Source organism: Sinocyclocheilus rhinocerous, unplaced genomic scaffold (assembly GCF_001515625.1).
Source record: "Sinocyclocheilus rhinocerous isolate Xijiao unplaced genomic scaffold, SAMN03320098_v1.1 scaffold1630, whole genome shotgun sequence".
Taxonomy (NCBI): Eukaryota; Metazoa; Chordata; class Actinopteri; order Cypriniformes; family Cyprinidae; genus Sinocyclocheilus; species Sinocyclocheilus rhinocerous.
In genome coordinates, this window is record NW_015664013.1 from 434,202 (window position 1) to 459,201 (window position 25,000).

The 25,000-nt window shown below is 40.6% G+C and overlaps 1 protein-coding gene across 1 annotated transcript in view; it reads right to left on the reverse strand.

Annotated features, from left to right (window-relative positions):
• LOC107729205 (protein kinase C alpha type-like) overlaps positions 1-25,000 on the reverse strand; it is a 171,198-nt gene that overhangs the window by 12,337 nt on the left and 133,861 nt on the right. Inside the window, exons 5-14 of the mRNA XM_016539635.1 lie at positions 19,160-19,316; positions 18,950-19,084; positions 16,825-16,918; positions 14,966-14,995; positions 10,903-11,043; positions 9,499-9,672; positions 7,846-8,457; positions 7,307-7,437; positions 4,011-4,073; positions 1,387-1,525 (exon numbers count right to left, since the gene is read on the reverse strand). Of these exons, the coding sequence (XP_016395121.1) occupies positions 1,387-1,525; positions 4,011-4,073; positions 7,307-7,437; positions 7,846-8,457; positions 9,499-9,672; positions 10,903-11,043; positions 14,966-14,995; positions 16,825-16,918; positions 18,950-19,084; positions 19,160-19,316 (1,676 nt within the window). The remainder of the gene's footprint in view (positions 1-1,386; positions 1,526-4,010; positions 4,074-7,306; positions 7,438-7,845; positions 8,458-9,498; positions 9,673-10,902; positions 11,044-14,965; positions 14,996-16,824; positions 16,919-18,949; positions 19,085-19,159; positions 19,317-25,000) is intronic.

Sequence of the window (25,000 nt, forward strand, 5' to 3'; positions counted from 1 at the left end):
AAAGCGAAACTACTTTGTTTGGTCTTCCAAAAGAGGACACGACTACAAATCAGTGGTTAAGTTGTATTTACAACACTGTTCCAGAACAGTTTAACCCAAATATCCAGATGTGTGCAGCACATTTTATGGAGGACCGTTGCTGGCCAATCACAGCACACCTTGCTTTTTCAGACCGATGAGCTTTGTAAAAATCGACGCGTTTCAAAAAGGCGGGGCATAGAGGAGAAACAATAATGTACAGTATGTGGAAAATAATGTGTTTTTTTTACTTTAAACCGCATAAACACATTTCATTACACCAAATACACAAAATACTGTTCTTTTTAGCAGCATCATATGACCCCTTTAAACATTTTTAGAAGCACGCTAAAACGGCATGGTTACTTCAGCAAATGCATGTTTAAGTCATGCTTGTGTCACGGTGCGGGTGGAGAGATAAGGAAAGGACTCAAATGCAGAAAGTATGGGCTCTTTATTAATAAAACAAAACAACAACAAAAACTACCCCGAAGGGGGAAAACAGGTAGGACAGGACAGGACAGCACAGCACAGGAGCACAGGTACATCCAACACACGTACATACGAATAGTAACGAACTAGCACAAGACAGCAAACACTGGGAGACTAAGTAGGGCAGGTAATGAGGGAAACAACAGGTGGAACCACTGAAACAATAATGAGGTAACAAGATGGGCGGGGTCGGACAATAGACAGGAGAGCACATGGCACAAACAAACACACAACAAGTCATGTGCTCACACAAAAGACACATTGTCCTCTGGTGGCCATCTAGTGCACACCAGCTGAAGACTGTGACAGCTTGGTTTTATTAACACTATCGGTAAGGTTTAGGGTAGGGATTACTGTAGGTGATACATTAACCTTTACGCGCCACTCACTGGACATTTCATGTCTGAACTGCCACGATAAACATAATAAAAAGTTGCCAGATACACGTTAATCTGTTTCAGATTCCGAAAAAATAAAAAAATAAAAACTCAGTTTATCCAGAATCATGCAGTTCTATTTTGCACACAAACAGGCCTTAAAGAGTTTTTATGTAGCCTGTTGATTTTTGTTCATGGTATTCAGCTCCAATAAATGGTTTGCAAAAAAGAGACACAGGATAAATGTTTGATATCATTATTTAATCACATTGGAATCGAAACTGGGAATCGCAAAGAATCGGAATCGATAAGCAGAATCGGAATCGATAAAATTCAAACGATACCCAACGCTACTCACTCCTCATTGACTTTCATTGTATTGATGGATGGCCAAGATAAATCTCCTTTTGTGTTCCACAGAAGAAATAAAGTCATACAGGTTTGGGGTGGCATTATGGGTAAATAAATGTTTTGTTTTGTTTTCTCAGTCGTCTCTCACCTCCGGGGCGATGTAATCTGGCGTTCCACAGAAGGTGCGTGTTGCCATGCCCTCAAACATGTTTTCCTTACACATGCCGAAGTCTGCAATCTTGATGTGGCCCTCGGAGTCCAACATCACGTTATCCAACTTCAAATCTCTGAGGACAAAATACACAAACCAGGTGTATGAAATGCACCTCAGATAACTGATGTTCATGGTAAACGCTCTGCATCTGCCTTCCCTCATTACAAACAGTTCACAGTTAATAGTGTGGTCTTTAGCTGAGCATGCGAGTGGGCAGTATAAGCGAGGTCAGGTCAGCCATGCTCAGCCTTCATCATCAAAGAGCATGATTAATGCGAGCTGAACGCTGCAACCCAGCAGGGATGGGAACGGCGAGTGAGGAGCTGAATGCAGACAGCGCTGCATATAAACAGTCTTTCTTACAGCCAGCTTTTCCTCAAAGAGTCTCATTCTCTGGACAGGAATATGTATACTGCATTTCATGGGTTTTTCGGACCTGCTAAACCCTGAGTTATGTTGTTTACTTCAAATAATATGTGTTTTCAACTACACTGCTGCACACATCTGATGTCTATCATTTTCATCTAGAATACGAATATGTTAGCTAATGCAAACAACAGCTGACAGTTTAAAACAGCTAAAGCTCCATACACAATATTTTACTGAAGAATTCATGTAAGAGCTAATGTTATTTAATAACATTTACATGCATTTTCAATGACAACTGAGTTTTTCTGTTTTCACACAAATGTATTTTCCACACTTCTTGAAGTCATTAATTTTTCAATGGTATTTAATTAGCATTTCTCTAGACTGGATGTTAGCTATTGCAACTAACTGGGAGCCTACACTTCGCAGAGTAAGGCTCAGGATTATTTCTGAGGGATATTAATGATGCAGCTGAAGGTATACTCTGTGTTTAAGAAAACTAAAGCTCTACGTACAGCATCGGTGACATGCTGTTTGACAGAAGTTGACAGAAAATCCTCATCTTGTGCCTAAATTTATAAAAACACACACACAAAAAACTGTGTTTTTAATGCATATCCACTACTTCTGAAAATCTCCTATTATGATGAAGCTAGTAAACCCAGCAATGTTCGTTCAATATACACACAGATGTCAGAAAGGGAAGTGGCAAGCGCTGTTTACGTGCAGGAATTGTAATGCATAACCAGTTAATAGAACAAAACAAAAATATAAGCAAATATATAAAAAACATATTTCTGCTTTTAACCCTCCAAACGGCTTTGCCTATAGACTTCCATCATAGCTATTACAGTACATTACATCATTATGGTTCATTATATTGCTTATTGCAAGCATTATCGAAGAGAATATTTGCTTTGATTGCAAGTCATCAATATTTATAGTCCATTTTCCAAATTTTAGGAGTACACCGACAGACATGGACTAAAGCTGTGTGTCCACCAAACTGTTTTTAGCCGGCTGAAAATGCCAGGTTTTCTGCTAAAAACGTTTAGCCGTAAGCACTTAAAAACAGTTCTGTGGCGCAGCTGAGTTTTTTTTTTTCCAGTTTTGGCTGCTATGATACGGAATATCCGCGGAAGTGTGACTAGTATCTGATTTCGCAAGTTTATTTCTGAATATAAAAATGTTGACACAATATAAAGTACTTGCTTCTGGCCCTTGTTTTAAATTATTTTGTTCCGTTGTTGTGCTTCCCCTGATAACACACGTACATTTCGGAGACGTCTATTTGACGTCTGCATTTACATCTGCAAGACATATTTTTTAGAGAGTTTGCTCATCTGCAATACGTCTATAGGACGTTTCCTTTTAGATAGATCAAATAGACGTCTATTAGATGTCTTTAAGATGTTTATGATTTAGAATGTATGTAAAACTGACATCTGAAAGACGTCTGTCAGACGTTTGTAGACAGCAGATGCTTTCCAGATCAAGAGACCTTTAACAGACATCTTGCAGACGTACGTGTGCTATCTGGGTCTTGTTGTCATCTGTTGCTGCTGTTCAAGCAGGATGTGGCGGTTGGTCGGTGTGGAATTTGTCCTACCCCTCCTCTACTGTGATTGGACGGTTGACTAAAAAGTGACAGGGATGAGCGCTGCACTTTACCCAAAGTTGAATATTCTTCAACAAACGCCAGAGAGCTCAACGTGAAAAAGACGCTCAGCGCCGCGTCACGCTGCTGGCGTGAAAAAAAAATGCAAGCCTCGGGAAAAAAAACGCTTTGGTGGACACACGGTCTAAAAGTTACAAAAAACTCCAACTGTGATTTCATGGTGTATTTAGATCCTCAGTAAAAGCTATACAGTAGGCTACGTGTTTGTTCTGAATTTACTGCAATTATATGGCAAATAAACTGAGGGTCTTTCTCTGAACTGCTGTAACAGTAATAACGAAAATGAAATTTTAACAAGTTTGTCTTGACACCATCTCAGCTGTTATTGGCTCCGTTCTCAGCTAATCTAATTTGATCATGTGGAGAGTCACATCTGCTCCAGTTAAGTGTATTTTCCACTGATGGTGACACGTTGACAGCATGTGACTGCATCTATAAGATCTACTGTGCTCCTCAATTCTGTGTAGAGCAATACTTAAGGACTGAAGTAAAGATACTGTAATCCACTCACCTGTAAATAATTCCCTTCCTATGAAGAAAGAAGAGTCCGACAGCAATCTCTGCTGCATAGAATCTGTCAACACACCACAGTGTAGATTAGTCGGCATCACACATTCAATTTTTTTTTGCATTTCTCAGATTGGTATCCCAGCCCTTACAAGAAGCAAAGGAAATAAATGTGCCTTTGTTCAAGCGTTGATTGTTTCAGCAGAAATTTTCTAGCCTCTGCTGACAAGGTGAAAAAAATGGTGTGGTGTGACATACTCTGCTCACACAGACATGTACAGTATTAGAATAACAACATGAACAATTCTATTTCAGGAGCAGCTCTTCATGAACACAGGCCCTCATATGTTTCCTTGTTTGCAGTTTTATTCATGAGTGAAGACTGGGTGTTGATGGAGCAACTGTTCAGAGCTTTTTGTCTGTGCCATTTTTATACTGTATGTGTTTTTGCATTGTTTAAGCACATTTCTGCACAAATTCTCATTAGCGTACAGTAATTCAAAAACATCTCATTCTTATTACTGTAATGTAAAAAAATGTAATTTAAAATGATAAATATTTAAGCTATTTATTAAACATGGTAGTATTTGAACTGCTTTTAATTTTATTCAGACTCAAAGAATTTATGAAAAATCTTCATAAAGGATTACAGTACATTTGGCAGCATTTTAAGATGGAATGTGTTGGTTTTGGAGAGAAATTTTAACTGGATGTGTGTGTGTGCGTGTTTTGTTAAAGTAGAAAGGTCAAATAATGTGTGCGACAAAAGATAAATGAGATAAATAGTGCAGCTGCAGAAAAAAAAAAACAAGCAGGCCCCTGTATTCAGCACTGAATCAATCCATGTACTCACCTCAGATCAGACAGGATGCCATTGACATATTGATATACTGTATGACAGACACACTGGTGTCCACACCAGGTGTCAGGAAGATCTGCTGTCACCTACCCTTTTTTTCTTTCCCGGATTAGAAAGCCAATTACTTTCACAACCAAACACATATTGCATATTGACTAATACTTCAATCCTAATGGCACGACTGAATCATTTCTTATTCTACAACTTTAGTGCGAATTCTATTCTTATTTGTCATCAAGATATTGTCTAACTTTCTAACACAGATGAGATTTTGATCGTTTTGGAGGAATCAGTAAGAATGTGTTGAAAACTACAAACCTGTCGGAAATGTTCTGCATTGTATGCCATCATTTGCCATAAAAATTCATTTATACATTACAGCTACACAAATTCTAGCTTGTTGCAAATGTTAAATTTGTAAAGGACAATATTTATTTTAATTATTATTGAAGATATATTTAGTAATGGTGTATATTTCATTGCATATTTTCTTCTAAAAATGTAAAAAAAAAACTTTATAATAAAAAATATAATATTTCCAACAATCTTTCAAACTGATTTTTATTTTATTTTAATTAAAATATTTTAAAAAACATTCTTTTGTGGTGGGAAAATAAAAAATTAGAATTACTGCAGAAAAAAAAACTTTATTGTTGAGCCCTATCTTTGAATCCTTATGACATCATAGGTTACCCATAATTCTCTGTTTTCTACTACCATGCTGGTTTGGTGATGGCCTGGCTGGTTGAATAAGGAAGTCATGCTTGCTGTGCTATTTAAGAAGTCTGGTGAGGACTCCACTACAGCACCAAAACCACCAACCCAGGGGGAGTTATGGTGTTTGTAGTGAAATGCGAGTGGACATGATGGCTGGTTTGCTGTCTGCGTGCAACTCATGAATATTTAGTAAGGGCATGCTGGGATCTGTTGCATTATTCATCAGCAGGATGCCCATACTGAGAGCGGCCTGCTGTGACTCTTGGAGGAGCTTCCCGTATCTGACGCTTACAAAACCCCCAAACACAGTCACTATTTACCTACATCAGCTGTTTACATACATTTTTCCATGAAACACAGAATGAGCATTTATTCTTCATGCAGCTCTTTTCCACAATGAAAATGACAGTTAAACTCCAAAGAATCATAGAAATGGTCGATATGACGTGTGCTATATTCAAAGTCTTCTGAAGCCATATGATTACTCTGTGTGGGGAACAGACTGAAATTACAATAATTTACTGCAAATAGCTCTGAAATCAAATAGGGCACCATTAGATCACCAAGTCAATGATGTTTGGTCAAAAGTCATGAAAACAATGACATTTGACATGAAAATAATGACACTTGATGTGATTGGCATCCAGCTCAACAGGCACCATATCTGTTGTCAAATAGCTATTCTACAACCCAGGCTCGTTGAAAAACGTGTGCTTGAGGCAACATTTCTGCAACACTGATATTACGTACTTTATTGCACGTTTTACGGCAGTTTCTGTGGTCACGTTTTTATTACATTCGTACAGGCACATATTGCTGCATATTTATTACGCTGGTTCAGGTAAGTATTGTGGATTCAAATGTGCGGGAGTGTTGCTAAAATGCTCTATTATGTTGGAAAATAAGGTAACACTTTAGTATAGGGACCAATTCTCACTATTAACTAGATGATTGTTAGCATGCATATTACTAGTATATTGGCTATTTATTAGTACTTATAAAACACATATTCTGCATGACCATATTCTATATCCCTAATCCTACCCAATACCTAAACTTTAAAACTACCTTACAAGGCAGTAATTAGGAGTTTATTGAGACAAAAGTCATAGTTAATAGTTAATTAATAGCAAGAACTGGACCTTAAAATAAAGTCCAGTCCTAAAAATAACCTACTAAGTTAGAAAACCCATGAAGCTGTATATGTGATGCTTACGATCAAAAGTGTCAGTTTTCAAATCTCGCAGCATGTTAAAACTGTTTTGAAATAAGAACACAATATAGTGCAGGGAATTGTGCGAAAATTAGGCTTTCTTAAACGAAACTCTGGCCCTGTAAATCATACTTTGTGTGAAAAGGAATAAAAGTTGTTGGAGTTTTACTGCCTCTAGTGTTGATTTCAACTGGAATCTGCAGTGATTCATATGTATAGGTGCAACATAGTCCACTGATGAACCCAAGTGCAATTTAATGAAACAAACATGAACTAAACAAACATAAACATGACAAGGAGCATGGAGCATGCAAGACAAGACCAAAAACAATGTTACATATTCCCCCCTCTAAGGGCGGCACTTGACGCCCTAGTGAAACACCCACCCCAAAAACAATCAAAACTCCAGGAGGAAAAAAAAAAGTCCAGGAGGGTGGTGGAGCAAAGGGGGAACAGGGGGAGGGATGGAGGGCCAGGCCCATGAAGGGGAACAGAACCAGGATCGTGAAACAGTGGAGGGCCTGGGCCATGAAGCAGTGGCAAGCTTGAAGCATGGAGCAGTGGCAGGCCTGGGCCGTGGAACAGAGGGCAATGGCAGGCCTGGACTGTGGAGCAATGGCAGATTGTGGAACTATGGATGACCTAGGGAATGAGGCAGAGCCGGCGAAGCAGGGAGCCAGGGTGGAGCTTGCAGAACAGAAGACCCCCACAGTGGAGCGGAAGACCACCAGGGCAGAGCAGGAGGGACCGAGAAGAGATCAGGGTGGAGCAGGCGAGCAGAGCAGAACAGGTGACCTAGGTGAAGCGTCGGAGCAGAAAACCACCACAGGTCAGGAGGCCATGGCGGAGCAGAGACACTGACAGACCACTTGGCTGTGACAGAACAGGCAGAGAGTTCGTGAGCAGCCTCCCTAGCCGCAACATGACCGGCAGAATATACTTGAATGGCCTCAATGGCCATCAGGCAGAAAGTTTGTGAGAAGCATTACAGGCAGAAAATCCTTGAACAGCCTCAATGGCTGTAGCATGACAGGCAGAGAGTTAAGGGACAGCCTCCTTGGCCATGGCAGGACAAGCAGAGAATTCAGGGAAGGCCTCCTCGGACGTGACAGGGCAAACTGCGAGTTCAGAGTCGGCCTCTTTAGCCATGGCAGGACTGGCAGAGGGTTCACATGTGACCACTGTGGTCAAAACAGGACAGGCAGGAAACTCACAGGCTGGTGCCAACACAGGACTGAGCTCTAGGGCTTGAGTAGGCTCTGGAGTGGATTTGTGGACCTGAGCGGGCTCTGGAGCGGATTCCTGAACTTGAGCAGGCTCTGGAGCGGATTCATGGACAGGAGAGGCCTCTGGAGCGCAATGTTGAGCCCTAACACTCAAGATGGCAACCGCCAACACGGGCAGAGTGTGGAGAGGCTCTGGCAAAGTGGTGGTGACGCGAGGAGGCTGTGGCGTGGCGGCCGTGGCATGGCGAGGCACTGTCGTGGCAGCCATTTTGGCTGAAGACTCAGGCGTGGCGGCCATGACGTGAAGAGACTCTTGAGTGATGGCCATGTTGTGATGAGACTCTGGCTTGGCGGCCATGTTGTGAAGAAGCTCTTGAGTGGCAGCCATATTGTAAAGAGGCTCTTTCTTGGCAGGCATGAATTGAGCAGGCTCTGGCTTGGAAGGCATGATGTGAGCAGGCTCTGGCTTGGTAGGTGCTGTGGGACTTGTGGATGGTGATCCACTCAGCAGTAAGGCATAGTCTATATATTCGGCAAGGGACCAGTGGACTTTTCCCCCAGGAAGCTGGGAGCAAATGGGCTCATTAAGACCCACCCTCAAAATATCTTTTAACGCCACGTCATTAAAGTCCACCCGGTGAGAAAGTTCACAAAATTTCTCAACATAATCTTCAATGGCCCACTTGCCTTGTCGAAGGCGCAAGAGAAAAACTGCTGGGTTCATGTTAGGTCAAGCTTTTCTGTAACATATAGTCCACTGAAGGCCAGTTGAAGAACCCAAGTGCAGTTTAATGAAACAAACATGAACTAAACAAACATGGCATGGAGCATGGACAAGACTTACCAAAAACTTTACATTCCATTAACTTTGTTACATAAACAAAGCTTGACAAGAGACAATGGCAACATGAGGGTTATATATATACCAAACAATGAGTGTCCCATGATAACAAAACCAACCAATGACAAAACAGAACTAGAAACCACATGACTAGACTAAACCAATGAAAACATGACACATAAACAGGTAGCACAAGAGGATACAGGGAAGCACATGAAAACAAGTCTATGACAAATTTCAAAATAAGAGACATGAAAACAATGAACAAAAACCCCAAAACTCACGTTACCATAGGTATGTTTTTTGAGTTTTGCAGAAATGTAAGTAGAGGCCCGTATTTCCAATGAACCTGGGTAGCTATTGTATGGCTTCAGAATACTACTTATGTTTTTTATGGAGTTCTCTTTTTGGATCTTGACATATGTGGTCACTGAACTGTAACTGCATGAAAAAGGTAAGGATTTGACAGATAAGCATAAAGATTTGATAAGGATTTGAAGAGGAGGGTCATGGTTTGGACTGAGGGTGAGAAAATTACTTCATATTGTATGTGTCTACTGCCTACTGGTATTGCAATAGAAACACCCCAAACGGAAAAAACACAGTAGCTACAGTATAAAGAGATGCATTTCTCACCACAGTCTGGAAGCAGGAGTGCAGCTGGGTGAGGAAAGGTGGCTTCTCTCTCTGGGCCAGCACTCGCTTCTCCACCATAGTGCACTCCACATCATCATCCTGGATCACCACATCCTTCTTCAGGATTTTAATGGCATACAGCTCCTCAGTGGACTTCATCTCTGCCAACATCACCTATGTTGAAAGCAAACACACACTAGATGGAAACTCTTAGGCTATGTTCACACTGCAGGAAAATGTGGCCCAAATCTGATTTTTTTGCTCATATGCGACTAAGATCTTTTCGTTTCTGAATTGGGACACTTACATATGTGGTCCTAAATCTGATTCAGGTCAGATGTTTTGCAATGCAGTCTGAACGGTCATATCAAAATTCATGTGACTTTTACGTGACTCTAGATTGACATTCGTCATTATTCCACGCTGATATGAGATTTTACATACTGGTATTTCTTTGATCACTTGGTGAATATGACAGATATTTGCAAAGGTAGTCAGTGGAGAGACAAGAGGTGTTGTTTTATGGTGTATTACAGTATTACAGCTCGATACAAGATAAACTTGTACCGTAAATATTTAAAAACTTTGCTCTCTTTCTCCTCATCTTCATCCTCCTTATCGCCTGCTCATGAATTTGCTGGCTTTCGTGGCACATCAGCATATAACTGAATGCATCAGCGCTTACTTCAGTGGCCACCGTGTTTACTTCTGTATGACGGCACGCTTCATGATGTCTTGTTATCGTTCTTTTGTTCAGGTCTGTCATTTGATCAAACTGGAATCTGATATTGGCCACATTTAAAACTGACAATGTGAACAGCCACACAAAAAAAATCAGATCTGAGCAATAAATCGGAATTGAGCACTAATGCTTGCAGTGTGAACATAGCCTTAGAGATGGGTTAGTAAGTCATTTGGCATATGCCTTCTTAAGGTGCGGTCACATTTACTGTTGCTTGGCGTAATTTCACAGGTGAAATTTGAGTGATTCAAATAGAAATCAGTGCCATCTTGAGTTTCATGCTAGGGCGAAAAAATTCTCTTATTTATAAATTGGTCACTCGAATTAGTGACCATAGAAAGCTGCTTGGTTTGAAAGTGACTTGTGCAAGCTGTGCTTTATACATTGCTATGCTACTGACTAGACAACTGACCTTTTTTGACCATGAAATTTCACTAATGTGACTGTACACAGATAAGCCAAAACTGACAAGCTCCAATCAGCTGGATTTATGCAATTTTTGGGAGCCAGGGCTCAACACAACTGGTTGTTTTAATCACTCCACTGAGAGACAAAGTCGTTCTGAGGAAGAACTAGTAGCTGGATTTTAGTGAGGTTTATCTTTGAAAGACATTCAAGCATTTTTTGAGGGATGTCAGGAGCAATAAGTATGTGTGACTGACCTTCCCAAAACTGCCTTTGCCCAGAAGAGCCAGGAAATGGAAGTCACTGAGTTGAACTCTGTTCATGTTTCCGGATGGTAAACTGAAGCGTCGGTGATCAGTGGGAGTGATGACTTTCTTCCCAGGACCGAACTTGGCTTTCTACAAGAGTGATGGAGAGTGATCAATAACCAATACATGCCAAAATACACACGTGAGCTTCCACAACACTCGAATGCATGTCTGCTACTTAAATTTCTGTTGCGTGCTCAACTACACAACATGGCACTTCTTAGAAACGTGCTGTAACATGGTCAGGCCTGTGTGAAAATGACAGGACATGCAGAAAAATGTGTGCTGGGCTCGAGAGACATCCACAGCCGCTGGAGAGAGACTGAAAGACGCTGTGGAGATCTTCACTCCAAATCGCTGTCAGTGTGAACACCCCTGTAGAGTGCAGCGTGCTAAATAAACCTGACTCACGGTTGACATGAAGGGCATCTTCCAAATTCTGTCTATCTAATGAAGATCTGATGTCAAACGTCACAAGGTACTTGCATTGTGTCCTGCACGTATACAAACAGTACCTCAGAATGAATGTATACACTTTCTTATAGCCTTTTCATCTGGCAAAAGAAATGACAAGTCTCTTGTACAGACTGTCAGATGTTTGAGAAGGTCTGTTAACTGCCATCATGAAGTCCTGTATATCACTATTAACAGCATGGACCCTTTTACTGGAGTGATGTTGTTCTGTATGTGGCGTCCGTATCCAGTGGAGCTCAGTGAGACTATTCATGGTTCACCAGTCGACAGTGATATTGAGGGGCTATCACACTCCCTCAAACCCCGCAATCACACCTCCAACATCTTTCACACACTCTCGCTGTATACTGCACTCTCACTTGCTTTCTACTATAACAGTCTACTCTATCCTGTTATTTAGGTGTAAAAACCCACTGACATTTAGCATTTAGGGCACTAATGCATTCTCTATTTCTTCCCCCCTATCTGCTAACTATAGCTTTCCACTGTGGTCAGTTGTGATATATGAAACCACACTGACACTTTTTCTGTTATTATAGGTATTCTTATATTTTTTCAAAGTAAAATTTGAGTAACAATTTTTGACAGATATACCCATATTGATAATAATTATAAAGTAATAATAATAACAATGTTCTATCATTAAAAAAATGATTAACAAATATCAGCCCTGTTACCATGATTGACAAGTTGACATTTGCAAAAATAATATTTTTTCCTTCTAATATACACCCAAAGCCTACATAATCTATAAAAACATGCTGTCAATCCTGTTACAATTCTGAAGGTGTTTTAATATTTAATACATTTAATTTGAACATTTGATTGAACATTTAATTTTCTGGCACAATGAAATTGTCATGAACTGCACGGTGACACAAAGATAGACGATCCAAACGCAGTATATTTAATGAAGGGGTAATCCACAATCAAATTCCAGAAACAGGCAGAAGATCATATACACAGGTAATCAGTCCAGACAATAAAAACAGGGCATAATCCAAAAAACAGGCAGAGTAACAATACCAGGAACCAAGACATGGAAGAAACAGGAAACAAGGCTTAGAAACGCAGTTGATACTAGCAAGACTTAGCAATAAATGACAAAATGAACCAGGCTTATAAAGGGTGAGCAAACAGGGTTAACTAGACACAGGTGCAAACAATGAGTGCTGATGAATCCGGGCAAAGGATTATGGGAAATATAGTAAATCTATCAGTCTATCACTGAGTGACAGAGGTATGGGATGGAGTGCCCTCTGGTGGTTATCAAGGGCACTCCAGCTGGTGTTTGTGACAGAAACATATTAACACTACTAATACATTACATGTCATAGAATGTTTAAAATCCGAATGAAATTGACATTAAATATCAGATTTTTGGAATGGAAAAGACACCTATTTCACAGAAGGGCCCGCTAATGTCTGAGGTCAGAGGAACACCATGTCCTCTGACTGTAGAGATACCATAATGGAAAAATGCCAAAGAATTATCAACGTTTATAACGTTTATATGCTAATTTAATTTAAGGGCATCCTGTCACTGTTAATGATTTTCCAGAATTATTAAAGTGGTGCACACAAATTTCTTTATAGTGGTAGAACGTTCTTCTAATTATTAAAATGCTCTTCAAATGGTTCTTTGAAGAACTGTTCACTGAAATGTTCTTTGGGGAACACCACATTGCATTGCTCCAAAAACCCTTTTGGAGCCTTTATTTTTAAAATGGAGTGAGACATAATGGTCACACTTTAGTTTGGGGACCAAATCTCACTACTAACTATTAACTACGACTTTTGCCTCAAACTCCTATTAGTTAGTGAAGTAGTTAAGTTTAGGTTTGGGGTAGGATTAAGTAACGTAAAATATGGTCATGCAGAATATGTGCTTTATAAGTACTAATAAACAGCCAATATGCTAGTAAAATGCATGCTAACAAGCAACTAGTTAATAGTGAGAATTGGTCCTTAAAATAAAGTGTTATAGACGTAATATATTTCTTGTGAACATACATGCCGCTCTGTAAAACTACAGCATCACATGATTTGCATTTGCAGCTAAAAAAGTTAAGGTTAGGGTTAATCTTACGGGTAGGACTCTAAATAAACACAGTGTATAAACATCCTGGGTTAAGATTTATCAAATAAGAAGAGTTACCATTCGGTCACCCACACAACATTGTTTTCATGTTTTCGGTGTCTCTATGTTACCATTATATTAATCTAATAAGATATGATACTATTTACATTGGGGTACAAATTAAGATGCACATTTTAAATAATATGTGAAATAATGTAATTACAGATGTAATTACATGTTATATTAATTGTAATTACAGTCTAATAACATGTATGTACACAATATATACATTGTAATACATTTTAAGCTAAGTATACAAAAGGTAAACACACCTAATAATACTTTGTAAAATATATGTGCATATAATACACTTCTTGACTATATATAACAAATATTGTCTAGACAATGACCCAGTAATACATTATTATGCATCTGTTCCACATGCACACATTTAAGGGTTGAAATTTGTCATTTCATTAACATGTTGCTCTTTGAGAAATAGTAAACATTCGGACACATCTAGAAGAGTTATCATGTGCTGCCCCCTATTGGAGATCTCAAGTAAGTGCCAACCCAAACACTAGTGCACTTCAGACTGTCAACAGTGCAGTGAAACAACAAGTGTTCATACGCTTTTTCAGTGAGTGACTAGAACAGAATTTTTCTGTGGTGGCAGACAAAAAGATGTGATCTATTTGTTATTCGTTCAGGATGCACATGAAGCATGCTGAGGGTCAGAGTGTGAGGAAACCTTCTATGATCTATAGAAGGCCGAAGCAGATCACAAACAGCCAAAAGATCATTGCCTGTCCTTTAGCTTCTGTGTTCTGCCTATTTACTAACAACTGCAGTGCTTATGGCTTTATAACTGTAATAAACATGTGCTTGTGTGTCTGTGTGTGGAGGAAGCCCATGATTATTTGACAGATTTCATAGATTTAACTACTATTTGATTGGCTTATTATGTTTAATGTAATAGAAAATAACTTGTAAAATACAATATAAATTTTTCATTGGAATATCATCCAATTTGTGTTTCTCATTCAACACTGTTACCATATAATGGGCATATACTAGGTTACATTATCGCTTAAAAATCATGTATTGACAAAAATATTTTGCTGATCATTACTATTCAAAGTTTTGAAATAGTAATAATAATAATAATAAAAAAATCTTATTTCATGCTCAGATGGCACTATTTCTGTCACTTCTGAGGTCAGATGTCAGTGGATGTTCATTTGAACAATAAAGAAAGAAAGCAAGAAAGTGTGTGTGGATAGTGTAAGTTAAAGGGAATAGAAACCTGAAAGAAGTTGGATTGCATCTTTGTTAGTAAATCTGATTTCTTTGTAGCAGCCTGAGCCACACAAATAATCAGAGCCAGTGAATTATAATACTCTATGATGAACAGATAGAGACGGACAAGAGGCGAGCAGGGCAGAGAGAGGAGGCTACCTTCAGCAGGTGGATATTGAACTGATAGGCCTATAAGAGGGGAAAAACTAGGATGTTAGTCTGCTATCTGCATACAGGGACACACACGGAGTGTGAAGACTCAGCAGGTCTTTTCTTTTCTCTTCAGACTTCAGCTGTAGATGCAGAAAGGCAGGAAACAAACATCACAGAACAAGGAGAGAAGATCAGTCAAACCAACACAGTCACGGACAAATTACTCCGTGTCAGACAACTGACACAAGCATTAAGAAAACAGCAGAAGATGGAATACGGAAAGCATTTTTAACAGATTATTCAGTAATATTTGATATGATTTCTGCTCATTGTTGCTAGAGCAGTATTTGAAACAAAAAGCCAGTTTTACACATTCTATTGCCATTTCCGATTATCATATAGTTTTATAGTATCTAGTGCCTACTGGTGCAATATTTTTGTCAAAACAGATTTTGAAAATACCTGAATTGTGCTACATTAGATAACTAAATATAACTAACTAAATATATTAAGAAACAATTCTAGGGTTTTTGTGAGAACTGAGTTCATTTTTCTGGGATATTTTTATTTAAGTCTCGTCAAGTTCATGCAGAGTAACCACAAGTGTAGTTCACAATATTAAAGGGTTAGTTCACCTAAAAATGAAAATTCTGTCATTAATTACTCACCCTCGTGTTGTTCGAAACTCGTAAGACCTTCGTTCATCTTCGGAACACAATTTAAGATATTTTTGATGAAATCTGAGGGCTCTCTGACCCTCCCATAGACAGCAAGGTAATCTGGGTCAGCGCCGCCACACGCTCGCATCATGGTACGTCATGCGTCGTGAACGCGCGTCCAAAGTGACACAGTAGAGGTGAAAATGTGGAATAAAGTCGTTATTTTTGTTTTCTTTGCGGAAAAAAGTATTCTTGTAGCTTCGTAGCTTTACAGTTGAACCACTGATGTCACACGGACTACTTTGTGGATCATCTTGGTACTTTTCTGGACCTTGAACGTGGTAGTTACCTTGCTGTCTATGGGAGGGTCAGAGAGCCCTCATATTTCATCTAAAAAAAATCTTAAATTGTGTTCCGAAGATGAACAAAGGTCTTACGGGTTTCGAACAACACGAGGGTGAGTAATTAATGACAGAATTTTCATTTTTGGGTGAACTAACCCTTTAACTATCAACATGATCCACTGACAACCACATTATGTCAAAATTTGCATTGTGATTATATTTACAGTAGACTTTGAGAGACATTTTTTAACAGATTGAAGTATCTGAATACTTTTCGGGGGCGCTGTATTTGAGAATCGTGATTCATGAATACTATCAAAACCATGATGACTTCATATGCCAGGTTTCCTTGATATCCCATTGAGAAAGAGAGAGGTGAAAGCACTGAAAGACTGTTTGAGGTGAAAAAACAAAACAGTTTGAGGAGTTTCCAGAAAGACAGACACAAAAGCAAACAGTTACAGCAGTATAAAGCCAAACAGTTGTTGCATAATAAGCAAACACTTGACAAAGGGACCTCGGCGCCCGTCGTGTCCCTGGCATCCCTCAGCATCCCACCAACCACGAGATCTCACCATGGAAACGGTTGCTATGGTGACCCTGACAGTGGCTTTTTGGTCTTTGAGAGTCACGATCTAGTCTAAACCGTATTCGTGCGTCCTGTGATTCAGCACTGCTGGGCCGCTGCTGTTATCTGGCTTTAGCGGCCACTCGTAGAACATTCACTACACATTAAAACACGATTTAATCACTTGACTTGAGAATGAACAGCCGTGCAGGACTCTTCAACGCTCCTCTGGCATGACAATGAGTCATGGATGAGTGTGTTTGAAGAGCTGCGGAGATAAACACACACACTCACCTCAAACTTCTGCCGCAGCTCCAGGTTAATGTCATTCTCCTCTGGGATGGGCACGTTGTAGTACTCACCCTCCTCCTGGTTTAACATCTTATACCTGTCAAATGAGAGAATATCAGACACAATTAAAAACTTCAAATAGTATTATCATGGTACAGTCTAAAACGTATGGTACAGGTATAGTAGCATATTACCATGGCCCTCTTTGTTTTCAAAAAGTACATGCCTGCATTTACAGCATGGCTGTAAAAAACAGCTCTGCAAGGCACAAACCAGTGCAAAGTGCATTAAAATGCTTGACTGCAGCCCCTGAATGAATGACTGTCATTGTGCACTGTCATCTGTTGTTTTATGGCTTTAGAAACAGAGATTCGTTAATATGACATTATAAAGCTGAGGTCTCTGTCTCTCTATGGCTATGTTGTGTGTGAATCTGCTACTGTCTCTGGGTTCCTGTGAACTTTCTTTTGATGTGAAGGGTCTCTCAGAGGACCCCTCATTAAATCAGCACATACACTGCTGAAACTAGACACTGAGTGTATTGACTTTTTTAATGATCGGCATCAGTGCTATTAAGGTGATATTTGGAGCAAATCAGATCAGGACTTAATTTTTCCAATTCAAACAGTATAGAAACTCTTCTATGCCAGATTTCACAGTACTAAGCAGTTACAAATCTAGTGTACTATTACTGTTTAATGTTTTGACACATATATTACACTATAACAATTTATTATGGCTATAAAATTTGATCGTATGGTCTTAAAAGTTATTGTAAAATAGTCTGCCTACTGTGTATTAATGCACAAATCATTAGTTACATTGTCTGGAGTTCATAAATGACCCAAAGTTAACCTAATGAATTGTGGTCGTGCTCATAAGTTTACACACACCTTGAAAAAAGTTAATAATTAAAAAAATAAAAATAGGGATTACAAAAATGCCATTTTATTTTGGTACTGCGCTGGAATAAGCTATTTCACATAATTGTCACGAATCCGGTCCATGGACTTTCATCCAATGAACACGAGAGGTCGCTCTCTCACCATATTGACACTCACTCCACATAGACTGTCACACATCACTCTGGACTACATCTCCCATGCTCCATTGCACTGATTGCCCACTCACCTGCATCCAATAACTCACACTATATAACACTCACCTGCATCCTGCTCTAGTCGCCGAGTATTGTATGCGTTTATCTCTCTCCAAGCGATAGCTACTCTACGGAGCCTGTCTAGTTTTCAGTTCCTAGTCATAATCTTGTCTTGCTGGTTTACTCGTGTTTTGATTCTTGCCTGTATTGACCATGTCACTGAATAAAGCCTTGCAAGTGGATCCGCTCCCGTCACCCCGTTACAGAGACGTGAGGCGAGCGGATCCACTTGCATCCACTTGTTTGTCCCCAGCAGTTAAACTGAACAGTGTTTACAGTAAAATCCTCCAGGTCCTACACATTCTTTGGTTTTACAACTTATTCTGCATCTTTGAACCTTTTCCAACAGTGACTGTATGAGAAAATTGCAAACATTCATTGATGCTGAAGAAGGCAACATGATGCATTAAGAGGAGGGTGTATTTTTGAGTTTTGTTTAAAGATCTTGGTAACAATATAGATTAGGGAACACCTTTTCACTATTAACTAATATTAAGAGTTTTCCATCAATAAACTCCTAGTTACTGCTTATAGATAGTATATATTAAAAAATAAATTTTTATGATCCCTCTTATTTTCTTTAAATAATTAACATTATGCAAATTCTTCAAGGTGTATGTAAACTTATGACCACACCTGCATATGGGAGTTATGTTTAATATTTTATTATAATATATATTATTAATATTTGTAACTATTTATTGAACATTGGTGTCTTTTACCATATTAAAATGACTATAAAGCATGTCCTCTTATGGTTTATTGCTTGAATAGGAGCTGTAGTGTGAAATTGCCAATATAACTCAAAATACAGAAATAGCATGATAGATTTATACTGTAATATCAGCCACTGACTGTTTTACAGCCACAACATTTATTATACAACCTTATTTAAACTATTTTACAGTGTAAAGTATGTAAGAATAACGGTAGATTGTTGTGTTTGTGCTGTCAGCGTATTTGACTCACCAGCCGCATACAGTAGCTTTGATCAGCTCAGACACACCAAAGGACATGGAGCCCATGAAGTCATTACGGGTGGTTCTGTCCCAATCCCACACCTCCACGGACAGACGGCGCTCCTTATCCGATGGCTTTAACTTACTGCACACAGACACGCATTAGAGAAAACAAATCTACAATGCCGTCAGAGTGTGTGTTTAATGCTGACGGACTCACAAGATGAAGGACTCGTTCCAGGTGGGGTTGAGCGAGGAGCGGATGGTCCGGGTCTTCTGTTTGGTCTCATTCTTGGGGTCTGGGATGAGTTTGAGCTTAACATACGGGTCTGACAGACCATTGGGGTCCATGGGAATCAGATTTCTGGCCTCACCCACTGATTAATAAGAAAGAAATCAAAACGTGAACTAAAGCATGAAAAACATAACAAGCGACAACATCAAGTTTGAATTGGTAGATCTTTTTCAGTGCAAATGTGCTGACTATTTTAATAATATCACTATTAGTTATTACTGAAATTATACACCACTGTTATTTTTTAATGTGTAAACAGGTTTTGAGGAACATGCGGACACAGGAACAGGAAGTGCCACCATCTCATCTATATTCCTCATATTTTAAGTAAGTAAGTTTTCATAAGTACATTAGCAAGTTTACTGCTAAATGATTCTCTGACAGCAACTGTAGATTATATTGATGGTTGCTTGTTATCTTTCCTGTGCTACAAGAGATGATGTAGGAGGTCTGGGGGATTATGGGCGGAACACTGGAATAGGAAGTGTGATTGTATGGGTGAATAAAGCGAGACCTCAGTTCTACAAAAAGTGTCAGTTAATCTGTCTATACGCATCTACATGGTGTCAGAAGTATGCCTGTAGTGACGATGGCACAAGGACTTCGTAAGATTGACCCCCTCGTCTTTCACGAGAATATTGCAGACAACTGGATGAAGTTTAAGCGCGAGTGGCGCATTTACAGCAACGCCGGTCTTTCAGCAGCAACAAAAAAAGTGCAAGCATACACATTTCTGAACCTCGCTGGTCCCGATGCCCAAGATAAATATGACACTTTCACTTTCGAGGAGGGGGAAGATCCGGAGGATTCTGAGGTACTGGTAAAGAAGTTTGAGGAAATATGCCTGCCTGTAAAGAATGTAATTATGGACAGACATGTATTTAATACAAGAACCAGAAGCCACATGAAACAATCCAGTCATACGTTGCAACGTTAAAAACACTAGCCAGAAATTGCGAATTTGGCACGCTGCACGACGAACTGATAAGAGATCGATTAGTATGTGGCATTCACAATGACAATATCCGCACACAGCTGCTGAAAGAAAAAAATCTAACTTTAAACTCAGCTATCGAAATATGCATGCTACATGAGCAGTCTGAAAAAGGAAAAAAAGAAATAAAAAAGAAGCAGGAACCAAAGAAGGAAAGCGAAGTTTGTGCCGTGCAATATTATACATGTTCAAACTGTGGTGGCCAGCATTCATCTGACCGCAGCAGCTGTCCAGCCTTCAACAAGCGCTGCAACGCGTGTGGAAAAAGGAACCACTTCTCTAAATGGTGCAGATCAAGCCAAACACGCACCTACAACAGACCAGGACAAGGTCCATCTCAGCCCAGCAGAGCACCCCACACCATACGCAGGGGAGGACAGACGCATAGAATCATAGAATAAGTTAACTTGATGCGCAGATTGCATATGAACCAACGGACCTATTTTACTGTGAAAGTGTAGAGGTGCCAGCTGATAGAGGAGAGATATTTACCGTCCTGTCCATTTCCAACACAGGGAAGCAACTTAAGGTGAAGATTGACACTGGAGCTCGGTGCAATGTACTGTCCAGAGGCGTTCTCCAGCACATCGACCCAGGCCGCTCATGTCGACCACAGCCATGTAGTCAACCTTGAGGCTTATGGTGGTCAGATCATAAGGACTTTATGTGTTACTAATGTAAACTTCACATGCGGCACACTACAGTTCCAGGTTGTTGACAGTGATGCAAAACCTCTATTGGGCCTCAGAGACAGTGTCAAACTAGGCTTTGTGCAACTTGGCCCGAATGTGCACGCTCTCCAGCAGGGGGCCCCTGAGCTCACAGAATATAAAGATCTTTTTAAATGCAGCACTATTGGCAAACTGCCTGTAGTGTATCACATGCGCCCGGACACCTCTGTGCACCCTACAATATGTGCTCCCAGACGAGTGCCATTGGCAATAAAAGACAAAATAATCAAAGAACTCAACAGAATGACTAAACTGGGAGTCATTAAGCCAGTTCAGGAGCCCACTGAGTGGGTGTCTTCTATGGTGGCTGCATGTAAAAAAGATGGTGTCCACCTCAACAAAGCCCTCCTCAGACCACATCATCCCATGAAAACAGTAAAACAGGTGATCGCTGACATGCCAGAAGCCAAGGTGTTCAGCATCCTTGATGCGAAGTGTGGATTCTGGCAGGTGCCACTCAGTGAGGAGTCATCGAAGCTGACCACCTTCATGACCCCGGCGGGCAAAATGCCTTCCTCCGAATGCCCTATGGAATTTCCATGGGAAGCGAAGTCTTCCAAAGGTGTATGGAGCAGCTCTTTGAAGGACAGTCATGAGCAATTGTTGTTGACGACATCCTTGTTTGGGGCAGCACAAGAGAAGAGCATGATCTGCACCTCCGGCAGGTCATGGACAGAATACGGGCCATAAATCTTAACCTCAACCCTGACAAGTGCCGTTTCCGGGTGTCTGAGGTGTCATATGTGGGTCACCTTCTAACTGACCAGGGCATAAAGCCTGACCCTACGAAGACAGATGCAGTCTGTTCTATGCCAACCCCAGCAGACAAGCATGGTGTTCAAAGGTTCTTGGGCATGACAAACTATTTATCAAAATTCATCCCCCTGGATGCGAAAATCACATATAGCGAAATTACAGCACCCCTGCGTCAACTCCTGCTTCAGGATGCGGAATGGAGCTGGCAGGAGCACATGGTAGTGTTCACCAGACTTAAAGAACTCCTCACAAGTCCTCCTGTACTCCAGTACTTTGACGTGCACCAACCAGTGGTGTTATCTGCAGATGCCTCTCAGCACGGCCTGGGTGCTGTCTGTCTCCAGAACAACAAACCAGTGGTGTTTGCCTCAAGAGCACTTACAGAGACTGAGTCACGCTACGCTCAGATAGAAAAGGAGCTGCTGGTCCTTGCCTATGCTTGTCAGAAATTCCACGACTATATATATGGCCGTCCAGTGACCGTCGAAACGGATCATCAGCCCCTCATCACTATTCTAAAAAACCACTACACTCAGCCTCTGCACGTCTTCAGAGGATGATGCTTAAGCTGCAGCGCTATAACCTCAATGTCGTCTACAAGAGAGGCAAAGAGCTATACCTAGCAGACGCGCTCTCACGTGCACACCTGCCCTCCACTGACTGGGCCGAAACTACTGAGGACTATGATGTCATGACAGTGGAAGCCCTCTACTTAAGGAGAATTAAGGAACTGAGACAGGAGACACAGGCAGACTATCTATGCAGGTGCTTATCTGAGGTCGTTGCCGTGGGCTGGCCTGACTCATCAAAGAAGCTGCCACATGACCTCAGGCAATTCTATGCCATAAGGGATGAACTCACAGTTGATAATGGCCTACTGCTCTGTGGTCAGCGTTTCATCATTCCCCACTCACTGCAACACTATTATATCAGACAGCTGCATCAAGGGCACCCGGGCCTAGAAGCAACAAAGCGCAGGGCCAGAGAAACCATGTTTTGGCCCAGCATATACCAGGACATTGAACATGAAATCTCCAGGTGCGCTCCTTGTAATGCCCTCAGACCACACCAAACAAAGGAGCCCCTTCAATTGCATGATATACCAGACTTGCCATGGGCCCTTACAGGAGCAGAGTACGAGTCGACTCGTACTGATTTGCAATAGACCAGCTCCCAAACATGACCAGTGCGACCGTTATAACCAGGCTAAAGCGCCACTTTGCCACCCATGGAGCTCCTCAGCAGCTAATGACTGACAACGCAGCATATTTCACAAGCAGGGAGTTCCAAGAATTTGCCTGCACATGGGGCTTCTGCCATGTCATCAGCAGCCCACACTACCCTCAATCAAATTGGCTAGCTGAGATGGCTGTACGCTCAGCCAAACACCTGCTAGAAAAATGCCCACGTGATGGAACGGATGTATATGCGGCGCTGCTCAATCTACGCAACATACCAAGGGATGGGCTGCCTTCACCAGCCCGGCACCTGCTTTCTCGGCGCACCAAGACCCTTATTCCCATGGCCAAAGCCATGTATGTGCCAACGGTAGAAACGCAGGTTCAGGCAGCTCTAACACGGACCAGACAAAGAGGAAAGACACATTATGACAGGTCAGCCAGACCCTTGGCCTCATTGCAAGCAGGGCAGACAGTGAGAATACAGACAGACAGGGGATATGACAGATTGGGAATGGTAATAGGAAGAGCACCACAGCCAAACAGCTACCAGGTCCAGGCCGGAGATGCCACATATGTCAGAAACAGGCGCCACCTCCTACATACACATGAACAGTACACCCCGCCTCCAACAACAGAGGTCCCACTTAACACCAACAGTGAACCTCTGCCAGAACCCCAGCCTAATGTCGACCAGCCGCAGACAGAACAGGTGCAGGAACCACCTGTGGTTGTCACCCGTTCAGGGAGAATATCAAAGAGAATATCAAAACTCCCTATACAAATACTACACTACATAAACTCAGACTGTTCATACCACTCCTACTGCAGCACTCCTGTTCCTTGTGGCTGTTTAAATAAATAAATAAATAAATAAAGTCGGACCAATGTTGCATCCTGGTTTTGGTATGCGTGTCAGGTTGTACACAGTGCTAGTTTCACTGTTCATGTGCACTTTTATAACAGGTAAGGCTAAAGGGCTAACTATATATATACTAGTATAAATATAGAGCTGTTAAAATCTTTTTTGGGTGAATAAAGCGAGACCTCAGTTCTACAAAAAGTGTCAGTTTATCTGTCTATATGCATCTACAGCAACAAAGAAGTTGAAGTGGCATTTGACCCTGTCAAAAATAAATAAATAAATTTACCAGCCTCCTGGCTGCAACGGGCAGGCTGCATTTCTATTATTGACCAAAAGGGGGAGACGTGTCTCTTTCAGTCTTTCTCACAGAAACATTAGGAAGCAACTTAAACAGAGCTAACTTTTTTCAAATCTGAATGTGTGGCAAACATTGCTCAAATCTCTTAAGAAGCTCTAATGCACAGAAAACTCATTCCAAAGGTCTGACAGAGTTAGTGATAGTGGCCGTTAATTTGACTCTCCACATCGCCTACACTTAGTTGCTGACAGAGAGACGTCAACAAGAATCAAGGCTTTTTCTGCGGCTGTTGCTTAGATACGACATCTATGAGGAGCGCCGCGCTCATCCGTTTGCTTTCTCTTGCTCTTCTGAGGCTTTTCAGATGGAATAAGATCCATCGCTGTTAATTCCAGCTGAATCTCCTTTCATGTGTCTTTAAACATAATCTTCTGGAAATTATATTTATACCAAACGCTATCCAGGAAAAAGTGCATGTAATGACAGTCTGATTATAAAAATATCATAATTAATTAATAATACAAAACAACTGCATTTGATTTATTAAACGGTGTTCCATTAGTTGATCTACTGTGTAGTTAGAGTTAATGATTTTAACAAAACCCTTAGTATTAAACTTTAGTGTGCAGTCTCACACTGTTTGACATGAATGATTCTTCAGATCATGTGGCTTGTTGAAGAGGTGTGTTGTTACTTTACTAAGCAAACAATCTTACAATTTTCATCTGGCAGCCATCTGACCATGCCATAGCAACCACCAAAATCACCTACATACTGTAGCAACATGCTAAAAACACTTTAGCGACCACTAGGACTGGGTACTGACAGATTTCATGAATTGATTCAATATCAATTTGTTTGTATATATATATATATACATATCAGTAAATTTCAAATTTTTCTCAACTGATGCTCAACTACCTTAACTAATAATGTACACACAG